General features: G+C 54.0%; 1 protein-coding gene across 1 annotated transcript; it reads left to right on the forward strand.

Annotated features, from left to right (window-relative positions):
* The first annotated feature begins 329 nt into the window (after positions 1-329).
* PTTG1IP (PTTG1 interacting protein) lies at positions 330-10,281 on the forward strand. The gene is made up of 7 exons (XM_050308397.1): positions 330-443; positions 3,057-3,109; positions 4,111-4,219; positions 6,970-7,075; positions 7,182-7,247; positions 7,990-8,036; positions 9,494-10,281. Exons 1-7 carry the CDS (start codon positions 359-361, stop codon positions 9,535-9,537), a joined length of 510 nt encoding a protein of 169 aa, XP_050164354.1. The 5' UTR covers positions 330-358; the 3' UTR covers positions 9,538-10,281.
* The last annotated feature ends 1,878 nt before the right edge of the window (positions 10,282-12,159 follow it).

Consider the following 12,159-nt stretch of genomic DNA (forward strand, 5'->3'; position numbering starts at 1 on the left):
GGGGCCCGATTAACTCGGAGGGGATGCGGGAAGGACGGTGCCCGTGCCCTGCTCCTCGTCCTCTTTCTCCTCCTCCCGCGGGGGTCTGGCCCCCTCCTGCGGCCGGGCGCGGGGCTGCGCGGGGGCGGCGCGGGATCCCTCTGCCCGCTGGGTTCCGGCAGCCCTGCAGGGTCTCTCCGCCCGGGCCAGCTCCTCCACCCGCCCCCCTCGCCCCGCCACTGCCCTCCCTGCCGGCGGGTCGGTCCCGGCATCCCCGCGCCCCGCGGCCGCTCGCAGGGGCCACCCCCGGCCCGCCCCCGGCCGGCCCTACATAGCGGCGGCGCCCGCCCCCGCCGGCCCCGCTCCCCTCCGCTCCGCCATGGCCCCGGCGCCGCCGCTCTGCGCCCTGGCCCTGGCCCTGGCCCTGCTGGCCGCCGCCGCCGCCGCGCAGGACGTGGCGGGAGGTAAGCGGTGACCGCCGTGGGGCTCTGGGGGTCCGAGCAGACGGAGCTCCCCGCACGGCACACCGAAGTCGCGGCCGGGCGGTTTCTTTGGACCCCGCTTTCGTGGGATGTCTGGTGCGGGAAGTGGGCGGGCACCGCACGCGCCGGGCACCCGCTGGGTGCGGGTGGCCACCGGCCAGGGCGCTGTGGCCACTCGGGATGGGGCCAGGCAGGGGGAAATGGGAGGGGAGGTCCGTCCCTGGCTTGGAGCTCCGCAGGGTGGGATGCGCGTCCCTCCAGAGTTCTGGAAGTGGGGCTTTGCTCGCCACTTTTCCACCTTCCACTGCAGTGGGACTCTGCGTGCCCAGAGAAGCTGTGGCTGCCCCATCCCTGGAACTGTTCAAGGCCACGTTGGAGGGGGCTTAGAGCAACCTGGTCTAGGGGAAGGTGTGCCTGCCCATGGCAGAGGGGTGGAACTGGATGGGCTTAAAGTCCTTCCCACCCAAACCAGTCTGTGATTCTGTGATTTAGTGACGATAAGGGCTCAGGTGAGAGCTGGGTACACGTCCTAGCCAGGGGGCTCTTGCTGGGCAGCCAGGCCATCACTGATGGAAGAGATTCACCTTCAGGGCAGGGGAGACTGGCTGGGGCAGCCTCAGAGTAGGAACAAGATGGGTGTCGTCAGATCTGGGTGGAGAGCAGTGTGTGTCCAGCTGCCCCTCCTTGGTGGGTGGAGGATGGAGCATAGCCCCGTGGGTGCTGTGCCAGGTGGAGGATAAGCTGTAGCAAAGGGTGGGGACAGCTACCTTCAGGGTGTCACAAGAAGTCTGCGCACTCTTCTGAGTGTGGAACTGTTCTCCATGTGATGATGTCTGTACAGTGACTCCTCAGGGAGGAAAGTGAGGACCAGCATATGTTTTGCTGTCTTCCTTCCTCTCCAAGGCATTCGCTTTGCTCCTCTTATAGCCAAGTGCCAAAAGTATTACCTGGGAGGCTTCTAGTACAGCAAGAGCTGTCCCATCTCTGCCCCTGAGGACTGCAGTGCTTCCCATGCCAGTGTGTGCAATCTGGATAGTCCCCTGAGATGGAGTGTTTTGGAAAAATTCCAATCCTGTGGGGTCCTGGAAGCAGCCCATTCCCAAACAGCTCTAAGGGGGTGGCTTTGACTTAAATGACTTGGAGAATGGTCCCCCAGCTGGGGGTGTTAGGAGAAGGCATGTCCTGGGGGAAAGCAGAGCCCAGTTAAAACTACAGGCTCTCCTTAGCCCACCACTGGCCTCCTGTGGTGTGGGAGGGTGTTTTGTGACTTCTGGTATGAAAACACTCTCAGGGCAGCACAGGCTCCGTGATGCTTTTCCGGCCTCAGTTGGAGAAATGGGGAAGACGCAGCTTCCCAGAGTGTTTAAAATCTGCAATCTCTGCCTCTCCGGGTGTGTAAACACCCTTATCTGAGCTATGTTAATCAATTGCCCAGTTGTTTGGAGGGCTGCCGGAGCATGTGACTGCTGACAGTGGGTCACAGCTGAGGGTTCCTGCCAGCTGGAGGGAGAAAATGCAGCTTTGCTGCTTTTGAGGGTGGAAAACAAGCACCTCTGGGACTGATTTCTTTCTGATTAAAGCGCTGTAAAGCAGCAATTCTTCATCCACCAGTAAGTGAGCAGTCAGGCAAATTGGGTTTTCTTGGTTTTTTTAAACCACTGTCAAACAGGCTTAGACTCTTGAGCAGGGGTGAGTTTTAAGTGGCTGATTCTCAAAGGCTGGCAAACCACCCTTCCTGAGGATCTGGGGGAGCACATCGGTGAATTGCAGGTGAAAATGCTGTAAGAAGACTTTCCCCAAGAGCTAGCACTAGTGGGAACTACAGGTGAGCCCAGGAGGGTGTCTAAATTGGGCCAGCTTGTCCTGTGTTCAGACCTGATCCATTTCCCTGCCCAGCTGACTGCATTTCCTGGGGTATGCCATCACCCATGATACCACTAGTCCTGGGAGTCACCTGTATCTACAGAGCTGGGATCCTCCTTTGCCAAGTGGGGGTGGAAACAGGTTCTAAATGGGCACAGATTTTGGCTGCAGTGCTGCTCCCATCACCCAGACTGTGTCCTGCTGAAGGAAGATTTGGATGAATTGGCTATGGCAGGGTATGGCCCTCATGTGCAGCAGGAGGGCTCCTGCAGGGACTGTAGCTGTGTGTCCCCTTGTGCTCCTCTGCTTCTCCTGGTAGTAACTTCTGTGTCTGGGGCTGGTTTGCTTGAGCTGCTCCATCATCTGATGCTGCAGGACTGCCCAGTGCTCGCCCTCATCCTCACAGGGTCCCTCTGGACCGACCCCAGCTGTGTCCCCTGCCTGCCCTGCTGCCACAGCAGATGCCGAGGCTTTTAGGGAAATAAAACCCAGGAGAGGAACTCACAGCTCTGGGCTTTGGGTCAGCAGGACAAGGCAGATGAACTTCCATTAGCATTTGGGCCTCCCACTGTGACCCCAAGCAGAAGCTGACAGCTCTTGCAGCAGCAGCATGCATTTCTGCTGGTCCAGTGGTGGGCAAAGCAGTGGGCAGGAGCAGGCTGGCAGGAGCCCAGGGTTTTAAACCACTGAAGCTCTTTCAAAGTCCTGAGGTGTCTTTTTTCCGTCCTGTAGATTGTCGCCAGTATACGAACAGGAGCTGTGAGGAGTGCCTGAAAAATGTCACCGTGAGTAGCAGCAGTAAGACTCCCAACCTTTTGCAATGCCTGAAAACATAATGTGGGCTTTGTGGGGCTGTTACAGAGCAGTTTCCCTCCTGGAGGAGGGGCTGTCCTCTGCCCTTGTTCCAGACAGGCTGCATATTCCTGACTGACCTGTAATGGTGAGAGCACCTCCTGGTGCTCTGGGAGGAGGTTGCTAGAAACTGCTTGGGTTTTGTTGTATGGTTTTTGAGTAGAGTAATGGAATTGCTGAGCTGCTTATCACAGATGGGGGACGCACATGGAGAAGAGGCTGAGTGGGCTGGGCTGGACTGGCTGGTGAATTTGCCCCTCCAACAGTCTGTGGGTGCTGTGGCACTGGGTGGATGCAGGATGTGTACCAGTGTCCTGCCAGTCTCTGCTGCCTTATCTCTGATATCAGCAAACTTGAACTTGAGTCAGATCTTGCAGCTGATGTAGCCAGAACCAGTTTGACCAAACCCAGTGGAATGCTGGGGTTGGGGGTTGGAGCCACCAGGAGAGGCATGTGCAAAGCTCTGCAGGTAGTCTGGCTGGGCACACACACCCTCCATTCGTCACCAGCTCTGTGTGGATTGCCTTGTCTCAAAGGCTTTCTTCTTGTCCCAAAAATGAACACAAAGTATTTGGTTTTTACTACCATTGTGCAAGCCATGGTGGGATTCTTGGGGATGTCCTGTGCATGGCCAGTATTTGACTCGATCCTTGTGGACCCCTTCCAACTCAGGATAGTTTATGATTCCAAGCTGTGAGAAGGATACTAGGCATCTTTAATTACTCTAAAACTCTGCATTCCCCTTGCCTGCCTCTCCTGGTGCGGCCTGTGCTGACACAACTCTTACTCCCGAGCATCCCATTGCTGCCAGGTAGCACCTGGCTCTCGGGAGCTGGCAGCAGTGGTCCTGTGCTGTGGCTACCAAAGCAGAGTATGGCTACTGGCAGCACAGTCATGCACCAGTAACACTGTGCTACCTGTTTCTGTGTCCCAGTGCCTGTGGTGTGCCAGCAGTAGGAGGTGCATGGAGTACCCCGTCCAAAGAATCCTCCCCCCGGCCGACCTGTGTGAGCTCCGCTCTGCGCGCTGGGGAGTCTGCTGGGGTAAGTGCCTGGTGCTGGAGTGATGACTGTGTGAGTGCTTGCTGCTGGTGGGAGGTTCCCCTGCCTCCCCATCCCGCTGCCGGTGTAGCAATGACAGGCTGAAGTCAGTCAAGGTTCTGCAAATTTCCTCAAGTGTGGGCGGGGAAGCAGAGTATGAGCAGTTCCCTGCCTTCTGGCGAGTAGGACCTGTGGGGATTTAGCTACTCCAAATACATGCCTTATGCTTTGGTGTGATGAGACTCCAGACGTGGCTAGCGCCTGGGAACAAGAGTGGAAGGTGCTCTGTGGGCAGGTGCCTGTGCAGCCCTTCCTGGTGTCTCAATCCCAGGAGCTCTCTCCTCCGCACCCAGCACATCGCTCCGCGTGCTGTTTCTGGCTCTTCATGTCTCGCGGTGTGGCTGCTGTCCCAGGTGGGCTCCTGGGACCAGAGGTGTGACGTCTCTGGAGGCCTGTGTGTGCTTCTAGTGCTGAGAGAGGGCGCTGTGGTCCTGTTCAGCTCTTACCCACCTGAGAAAACACCCTTTTCCAAATCTACCCTTGCCTATACAGGTCCCCTCCAGGAGCCTTTTCTCGTGGACAGCTGACTCTGGTGTTGGCTGCCTCTCCTCCCTAGTGCTCTGTTTCCTGGAGGATTTCTGCAGAAATTGGTGTCTTGTTTAGACCAAGCTTTGGTGCATGCTCATTCTCAGACAGGACAAAGCTTTTGGGGGCTGGAGCAGGAAGGAAGCAAGCTGGTGCTCAGTTGCTCTCACCCATCCCCTTGATGAGGAGCTTGGAGCAGAGCTGTGGTCGTCTGTCATCTGTTGTGCTTGAGGCTGGGCTCTCTTCTCTGCCCACAAGAGTTCAAACCACTCCCATGCCTGTGGAGAAGAATCTCCTCTTTGTGAGCCCTGCAGTGGTATGCTTTTCCGAAACTTCTGTAAGACCTTGAAATACTAGTTTTGATGTGAGTAGCTTCATAAAAGGTTCCATTATGGAAGAATGCATTCCTTAACTTGCAAAACTAGCTTTAGAGGAGATTAGTCCTGGGGGAGATTAGCTCTCACATGAGTGTGCATTTTTGCTGTGTGTGACTTAGCCTTTATCATCAGCTGGAGGAGTGCCCAGTGCTCCACCACAGACTTCTCTGAATGGGACAGGGGGATCTGAACCCCAGGCTCACCCTGAAAACCAAACTTTCAGAAGCAGTGAGGCTGCTGGAGGCTTTCAAAGCAATTTCAACGGTGGACTCAGCTCAGCCTGGAGCACCTAAAAAAGGATCTATTGAGAAAAGATACAAGGAGGAAGTTTTTTACAGTGAGAGTGGTGAGGCAGTGACACAGGTTGCCCAGAGAGGTGCCCCATCCCTGAAATCATTCAGCGTCAGGTTGGATGGGACTCTGAGCAATCCAGTCTATTGGAAGATGTCCCTACCCATGGCAGCGGGTTGGACTAGGTCCCTTCCAACCCAGACTATTCTGATTCAACCCAATAAGCCTGGCACTGCGTGGTCCTGGCAGTGAGAGGACAGGTAGGCATCTTCTGAAATGCCCTCTAATGCCCCAACATGCTGTGCTTTAGGCTTTCCACTGGGCTCACTGCAGAACTGCATGGAGAAGAAGGGATCAGAAGTGCTCTGAGCAGGTTTGGGTGCACTGGGATTTCTGTAACCTGGCTGTTGTGTGGGAAGTGGCTCCTAAACAAATATTTCCACAGGCTCAAGTCTCTGAACAGTCTGTTTCATACTTGGAAGAAACTCCTCTTTGTTGTTGCCTGAAATCCTTGGCATTTAGATGTGTCTGTTTTGGCTGGTGTCTCTACTGCCGTTACTGCAGGAACTGAGAAGGATGAGCAGGGCCAGGGCTCAGGCTCCTGCTTCACCACCACATCCCAGCGGGTTTTGTGCTGTGTGTGGGTGAGCAGATCCCCCCAGCTCTGGGGAGATGGGGCAGCGGGGTGCAGGAAGCAGCCCTCAGCCTTCAGCTGCTTCAGCAGCATTGCTGGCCCCAAGCCAATAAACCCCAACAGATCTTGTTCAGTTTGTCTCTTGCCCAAGGACTTCAGATACCCTGAAATGCTCATCTCATCATAGATGACTTCTGAGGCGGCTCCTGTGGGCAGTAACTCCTCTCTATCAGAGGTTGTTCCTGAGCCCTGAAGCCTCCAGTTGTTGGGTTTTTTTTCCCTTGATGGGTTACTGTTCACCTGGATTAGTGATTAAGACAGATTTGCTCCTGCCAGAGGAGTTTGACCTGAGTGCATTTCTTCTTGCCTTTCTTCGTAGCCACTGAGCACTCCAGTAAGCAGCTACATGTACTCACTGGTGTGCATGTGTGGGTGCCAACACTTGGTAACCATGTCCATTTGCTTTCCCAGGTGGTTACACACATCTCCAGCGCAGTGACTGAAGCTGCTGGTGATGGTAGCTCCATGTTCATAAATAGGATAAGAGGAAATGGTCTCAAGTTTAACCAGGGGAGGTTTAGATTGGCTATTATGAAAAAATTCTTCACTGAGAGGGTGGTCAGGCATTGGAACAGGATGCCCAGCCATCCTGTCCCAGGAGTCACCATCCCTGGAAATGCTCAAAAAAAGTATGGCTGTGGCACTCGGGGACATGGTTTACTGGGGCTGGCAGTGCTGGGGGAACAGTTGGACTTGATGACCTTAGAATGCTTTTCCAGTCTTAATGATTCTGTGATCCTGTGATTCTATACTGTAACTCCAGGCAGCTGTGTCTGTGTGTTAAAATGTTCTGTCAAATCCTTTAGTGAACTTTGAAGCCCTGATCATCGCGATGTCCGTGGTGGGAGGAACGTTCCTTATCATGTTGGGGGTCTGCTGCTGCTGCTGCTGTTGTAAGAAAAAGAGCAAAAAGCAAGTATCAGGGGGTTCCCTGTTTCCTCAGAGCAGCTTTGATACAGCCATGTGCTGTTGCAGAACTGAGTGCTGAGCGCCGCTAATGGGCTATTCTGTCTGTCAGGCCAGACAAGGATGATGAGAGAGCAGCCAGGGAGCGGGAGAAGAGGCGGGTACGGCAGGAGGAGAGGTGAGTTTGTACCACAGGCCCTCAGAATGATTTGGCTCCTGTCTGTGCTATCAGTTGTGATGCCAGGAGGCATGTGGGGCTCGACAGGTCCAGAGAAGAGCAGTGAAGCTGGTGAAGGGACTCAAGCACGAGTCCTATGAGGAGAGGCTGAAGGAGCTGGGGTTGTTGAGCCTGGAGAACAGGAGGCTCAGGGGAGACCTCATCACTCTCTATAACTCCCTGACAGGAGGTTGTAGCCAGGTGGGGGTTGTTCTCTTCTCCCAGGCAACCATCAGTAGGACAAGAGGGCACGGTCTTAAACTGTGCCAGGGGAGGTTTAGGTTGGATATTAGGAAGAAATTTTTTACAGAGAGAGTAGTCAGACATTGGAATGGGCTGCCCAGGGAGGTGGTGGATTCACCGTCTCTGGAGGTTTTTAAGATGAAACTGGATGTGGCACTGAGTGCCAAGGTCTGGGAACCACAGCAGGGTTGGATCAGGGGTTGGACTTGATCATCTCAGAGGTCTTTTCCAACCCGGTTGATTTTATGATTCATCTAAGCATTGTGTATGCAACTCCCTGAGGGCTGCTGACATGTGTTGGGCTCTGGTGGTTCCCAGTGCCTCCAGGAGGTGGGAGGCTGAGCAAACCTAGCAGCCTAGAGCTCCCTTGATTCGGGAATAAGCAAGGAAGTGTTGCTCTTCTTATTCGGTTTTGTATCGCCAGTCACTGATTCATGGCTTGTCTGTTTTCTTCTTGCAGGAGAGCAGAGATGAAATCACGGCATGATGAAATCCGAAGAAAATATGGTACAGTGATGACACAAGTGATTCAAACTAAGCTTTAAATGGAGCAGCTTCAGTAACTGTTCCTTGCCATGTTTACAGCTGTAGATGAGACCTGGCCAGCAGGGAAAACACAGTCCCTGGTTGCCTTGTCTCAGTGAATTACTGTCTGGGCAAGTGTAGAGATGCTGGGGTCATGTGAGCCCATACAAAAGGACTGTTCCTCCTGGGCAGAGAAGAGGGAGTATTTAATGCTCCCCAGAACTTGTGTCCCCTGAACTTGCCAGATGGGAGAAGTTGATGGGGCTTGACTGGAGGAGAGAAGCAAAAGCTGGGAGACACAGCATGATTGTAATGTTGTTACCCTTCAGGCACAGTAGCCCTGTAGTCAGCAAGTGGCTGGGGAGCCAGCAGTGTGGGACAGGTAGGAATCAGAATGCCCACAGCTCAGGAGCAGAGAGCAGGCACCAATCCCACCACAGAGCTGGTCTGCTGTGCCAGCAGGAGGTGGCTCAGTGCCCTGGAGATGAGAGTGCACAGCCTCCCTCCTGGGGCTGGACTGTCCTTCAGGTCCATCAGGATTAGACCAGGTGCAGACCTGCCAGAAGTCTTGGAAGGAAGCAGGGACCAGCCAGTTGCTCAGAGCCAATGAAGGGGTCTCTCCAGCCTGCCCTTTGGCTCTGCCAGGGTCTGGTCATGGAACAGGGAGCATTTGGGCTCATGCATGCTGCACTTGGTGGTCTCTGGCTTTGGCAGGGGAGGGCTGTAGGAAAAGCTGAAGACCCTTCCTCTGCCTGCAGCTGCTGCCTGCTGCAAGTCCAGGATGGGCAGGAGATCCAGGGGCTTCTGGATGGGCTGGCCTCTCCAGGGAAGGAAAAGTTGTGCCTGAAAGAGCTCTTGGTGGGGGAAGCACCTGCCTGTGGAAGAGCTGTGCTCTGGGACTGTCTTGGCATGTCAGGTCTTGCTGCAGCCTGACCCCAGAGTTTGCAATCTTCTCCTTTCTGGCTGTTCTTCCTCAAAAGTGTTGGGCTGGGAAAGCAGCCAACAGAGTGGCACAGAGGCTCATTGCTGGCCCTGAAGTTAGCCTGATACCCTGCCTTGCTGTCTCCCTGTCTGGATGCAGGAGCAGTAGACCAAGTCTAAAACCAGTTTTAATTTATTTTGGGTCTGGGCTCTCTGCTTGTCTGACAGAAGGGGTTTCCAGAGGCAGTGCTCTGGAAGATTAGACATGCTGCTTTACCTGGACTGTACATGGACTGCCTGGGAGAGGAGTTTGCCATCAGGTCGAGATTCTCAATGGTGCCTCTTCTTATGCAGAAGAGGAGAGTGAATTAGTGCTGACTGTGTGCTCAGCTCAAGTAAGAGCAGGTCTTTTAGGAGGACTGCTGGATGATGCACAAATGACAGAGCTGTTACCAAGAACTGGGTTTCCCACTGACCATGACAAGCTGTTGTCTAACTGAATCTCTCCTCTCTTCTAGGCCTGTTCAAGGAAGAGAACCCTTATGCAAAATTTGAGAATTAGCATCTCCAGACCTACTGACCCCGGTGAACAGTGCCTTCTGCAGAGCCAAAAATCTCCAGGTTTCCCCCACCATCAGGAGACCACCAGTTCAGCTGCCACAGAGGATGAGCCAAATGCTTGGTGGCACCATTGTCCCCACTCTGGATGCTCGATTTGCCCAGAGCTTTGCTCTTGCCCTGCTGGTGCAAGAAAAGATGGTGGCAATACCAGGCAATGGCACATTTCTTCTCACTCACCCCTGAGGTGGTTGCAGGATCCAAAGCAATGCAAGCAACAGCTGTTGTCCCTGGCCAAGGGCAAAAGCCACCTCTCACATCTTCCTTGCTCCTGCCACGCCAAATACACTTCACGCACACAGAGCCAGACTCTTCTGTTGGCCTATTCTCTTTCTTTTTTTTTTTCTTTTTTTGTCTTTTCTAGTATATGCAAAAGCCAGCAAGAGTTTCCTGATTTAGGGGTCAGCAGGAGGCCTTGGCTGTCACTCCAGGTGCCTGCATTTATCCCAGCACACTAGCATTCCTCTCAAAGAGCACAAGTTTCTGGTAATCTGGGGCTTCCAGGAGGAAGGTCCCATGTGAACCTTCTCACTTGCAACTAATCTGGGGAAATGCCCCAACTCTCCTACCTCTCTGTGCCTTTCTAGGAAGGTGGCCTTGGGCTTGATGGCCACAGCTCTTAGCAATACTTTATGTTTCAGATGCATTTACAATATGTTCACTCTGTATTAAACTGATTCGATTACTATCCTGGTCTGAAAGAGTTTAATTCTGTTACCACAGCAGGCAGAGGTTGGCAGTTATGGCTGATGGAGTCATCACTATTGCATGGCTCTGAGTCATCGGGGGTAGCTAGAGAAGGCAGAAGCAAGGCTGTCTTGGGCTTTTGCTGGGCTTGAAGAGTGTTCATGGAGATGTTTAGGTGTCAGGAAAAGCTTAAGATGGGAGTAATGCTGCTCTCTAAGGAAGGAGCTGGGTCTTCTAGCAAGAGCATGGCCTGTGTCCTGTGGCACTCCTGGGAGAGAACCCTTGTCTGGGTGGGGTGACCTGGGGGTTCCTGGCAGCCGTGGGCACAAACTGAACTCTGAGCTGTGTGAGGGACCTGGGGTAGGGAAGGAGGATTTGAGCCGACTGCTCCGATGTTCTGCACCTGAGCAGAACTGGCTGTGCAGCATCCAGAGTCCTGTGTGCAGGCAGGACACTGACTGTGAGAGTTTGGGCTGAGAGAAGCTGACTGTGGCCTCCTGCCAGGTGGGGTGACTCCTCAGGCTGCCGAAGCGTTGCTGTGGGCTTGGATAAAATGCTCCATCTGCACTGCCAGTCTCATGGACCTCAGCACAAACTGCTCCAGCTGGTCTTGTGAAGCTGAACTGGCTGGGAGCCCTCACTGCTGCTGCTGCCCTGCCTGGGCTGTGCTGGCAGCCAGGCTCTGGCTGGCTGCTGCCAGGATGCTTGGAGATGCAAGACTTGCAGGTGATTTTGTTTTTTTTTTAATCCAGGTTGTCTCTGGCTGCTGCCAGAAGAGACTTGGGTGGTAGGAACAAAGGGAAAGACTCTGCCAAGCTCTCATGGCTGCTCTCCCATCTTCTGTCCGAGTCAGTTGTCTGGGCAGGGGTTGTGTCCTGGTGCTGCTGGTCAGGAGCTGAGGCTGGTGGTGACAGCAGCGTGTCTGGGTGTATGTGGCAGGGAAATGATGCTTCAAAGACATCCCTTGTGCCTGGGATTGGTTTGAAACTCCTTGTACACAGAAAATGAATTGTATATTCCCTGTAATGAGAAGGGAAAGTGCTGATAAGGATTCTGGTTGTGCCCTAGGCTTTACTGGGTGCACTGGCTCAGAGAGGCTGTGGTCCCCCTGCCAACAAAAGGTACAGGGGACACTGTGGGGGCTTTGCTTAGGAACAAGCAGTGTACAAGGACAGCTGGTGCTAAAGCTGTTCAAGCTGCCTTTACCCCTGCTGGGCTGCTCCAGGTCCCATCCTGCCCTGGGCCTGGGACCAGGATAATCTATTTGGGTTATCTGAGCCCTTCCACTGGCCCAACTCCCAGCACTAAGGGTGGTGCCTCCAAACCTATCAGAGATGGGGGACCCCACTTGTGACAGGCTCTGTCCTTCTCTGCTGAGCCAGGGCAGCAGAGGGACCTGTTCACCTGGGGAACCAGATCCCTGCAGGGACAGAGCAGGACCATGCCCTGGAGACGAGCAGAGGCCATGCCATCCTGCCAAGGGCAGCACCAGCTATCCTGGGCTCCAGCATCCCCATCCAAGGGGCTGCCTTCCATAGCTTGGGATAGAGCTAGTCCTGATGTTCCTAATTCCTCTTGTGAAGGTTGCTGTGTGCAGGTGTGGTGTGGCTGATGTGCTGAAAAGCTGGTGATGCCTTTGGCTTGGGTGGGCCATGACAGAGAGAGGAAGCTGCGTCCTTGTGTTGCCAACTGTTATGATCAGGTTATTAAAATTATTAGAGAGATGCCTCTGCTCAAATTAAGATGCAAACAAGACCACACGTCAGTCAATAGTATGGATTTTTATTTATCAATAAATGTGAGGTAGAGAGAGATGCCCACTCAGGTCTGGGATGAAACATATCCAAAGTGAACCGAGAATGAAGCCTGGCAGCTAAAA

This window comes from Myiozetetes cayanensis, unplaced genomic scaffold, assembly GCF_022539395.1.
Source record: "Myiozetetes cayanensis isolate MyiCay16 unplaced genomic scaffold, myiCay2020 scf13, whole genome shotgun sequence".
In the NCBI taxonomy this organism is placed as follows: Eukaryota; Metazoa; Chordata; class Aves; order Passeriformes; family Tyrannidae; genus Myiozetetes; species Myiozetetes cayanensis.

What these genes read in the sequence shown, in the direction of transcription:
- PTTG1IP (XM_050308397.1), top strand. Translation starts at nt 359, where the DNA reads ATGGCCCCGGCGCCGCCGCTCTGCGCCCTGGCCCTGGCCCTGGCCCTG. An exon ending in AGTGCCTGAAAAATGTCACC is followed by an intron (nt 3,110 to 4,110) that starts GTGAGTAGCAGC and finishes TCTGTGTCCCAG; the next exon opens with TGCCTGTGGTGTGCCAGCAG. An exon ending in CGGGTACGGCAGGAGGAGAG is followed by an intron (nt 7,248 to 7,989) that starts GTGAGTTTGTAC and finishes TTCTTCTTGCAG; the next exon opens with GAGAGCAGAGATGAAATCAC.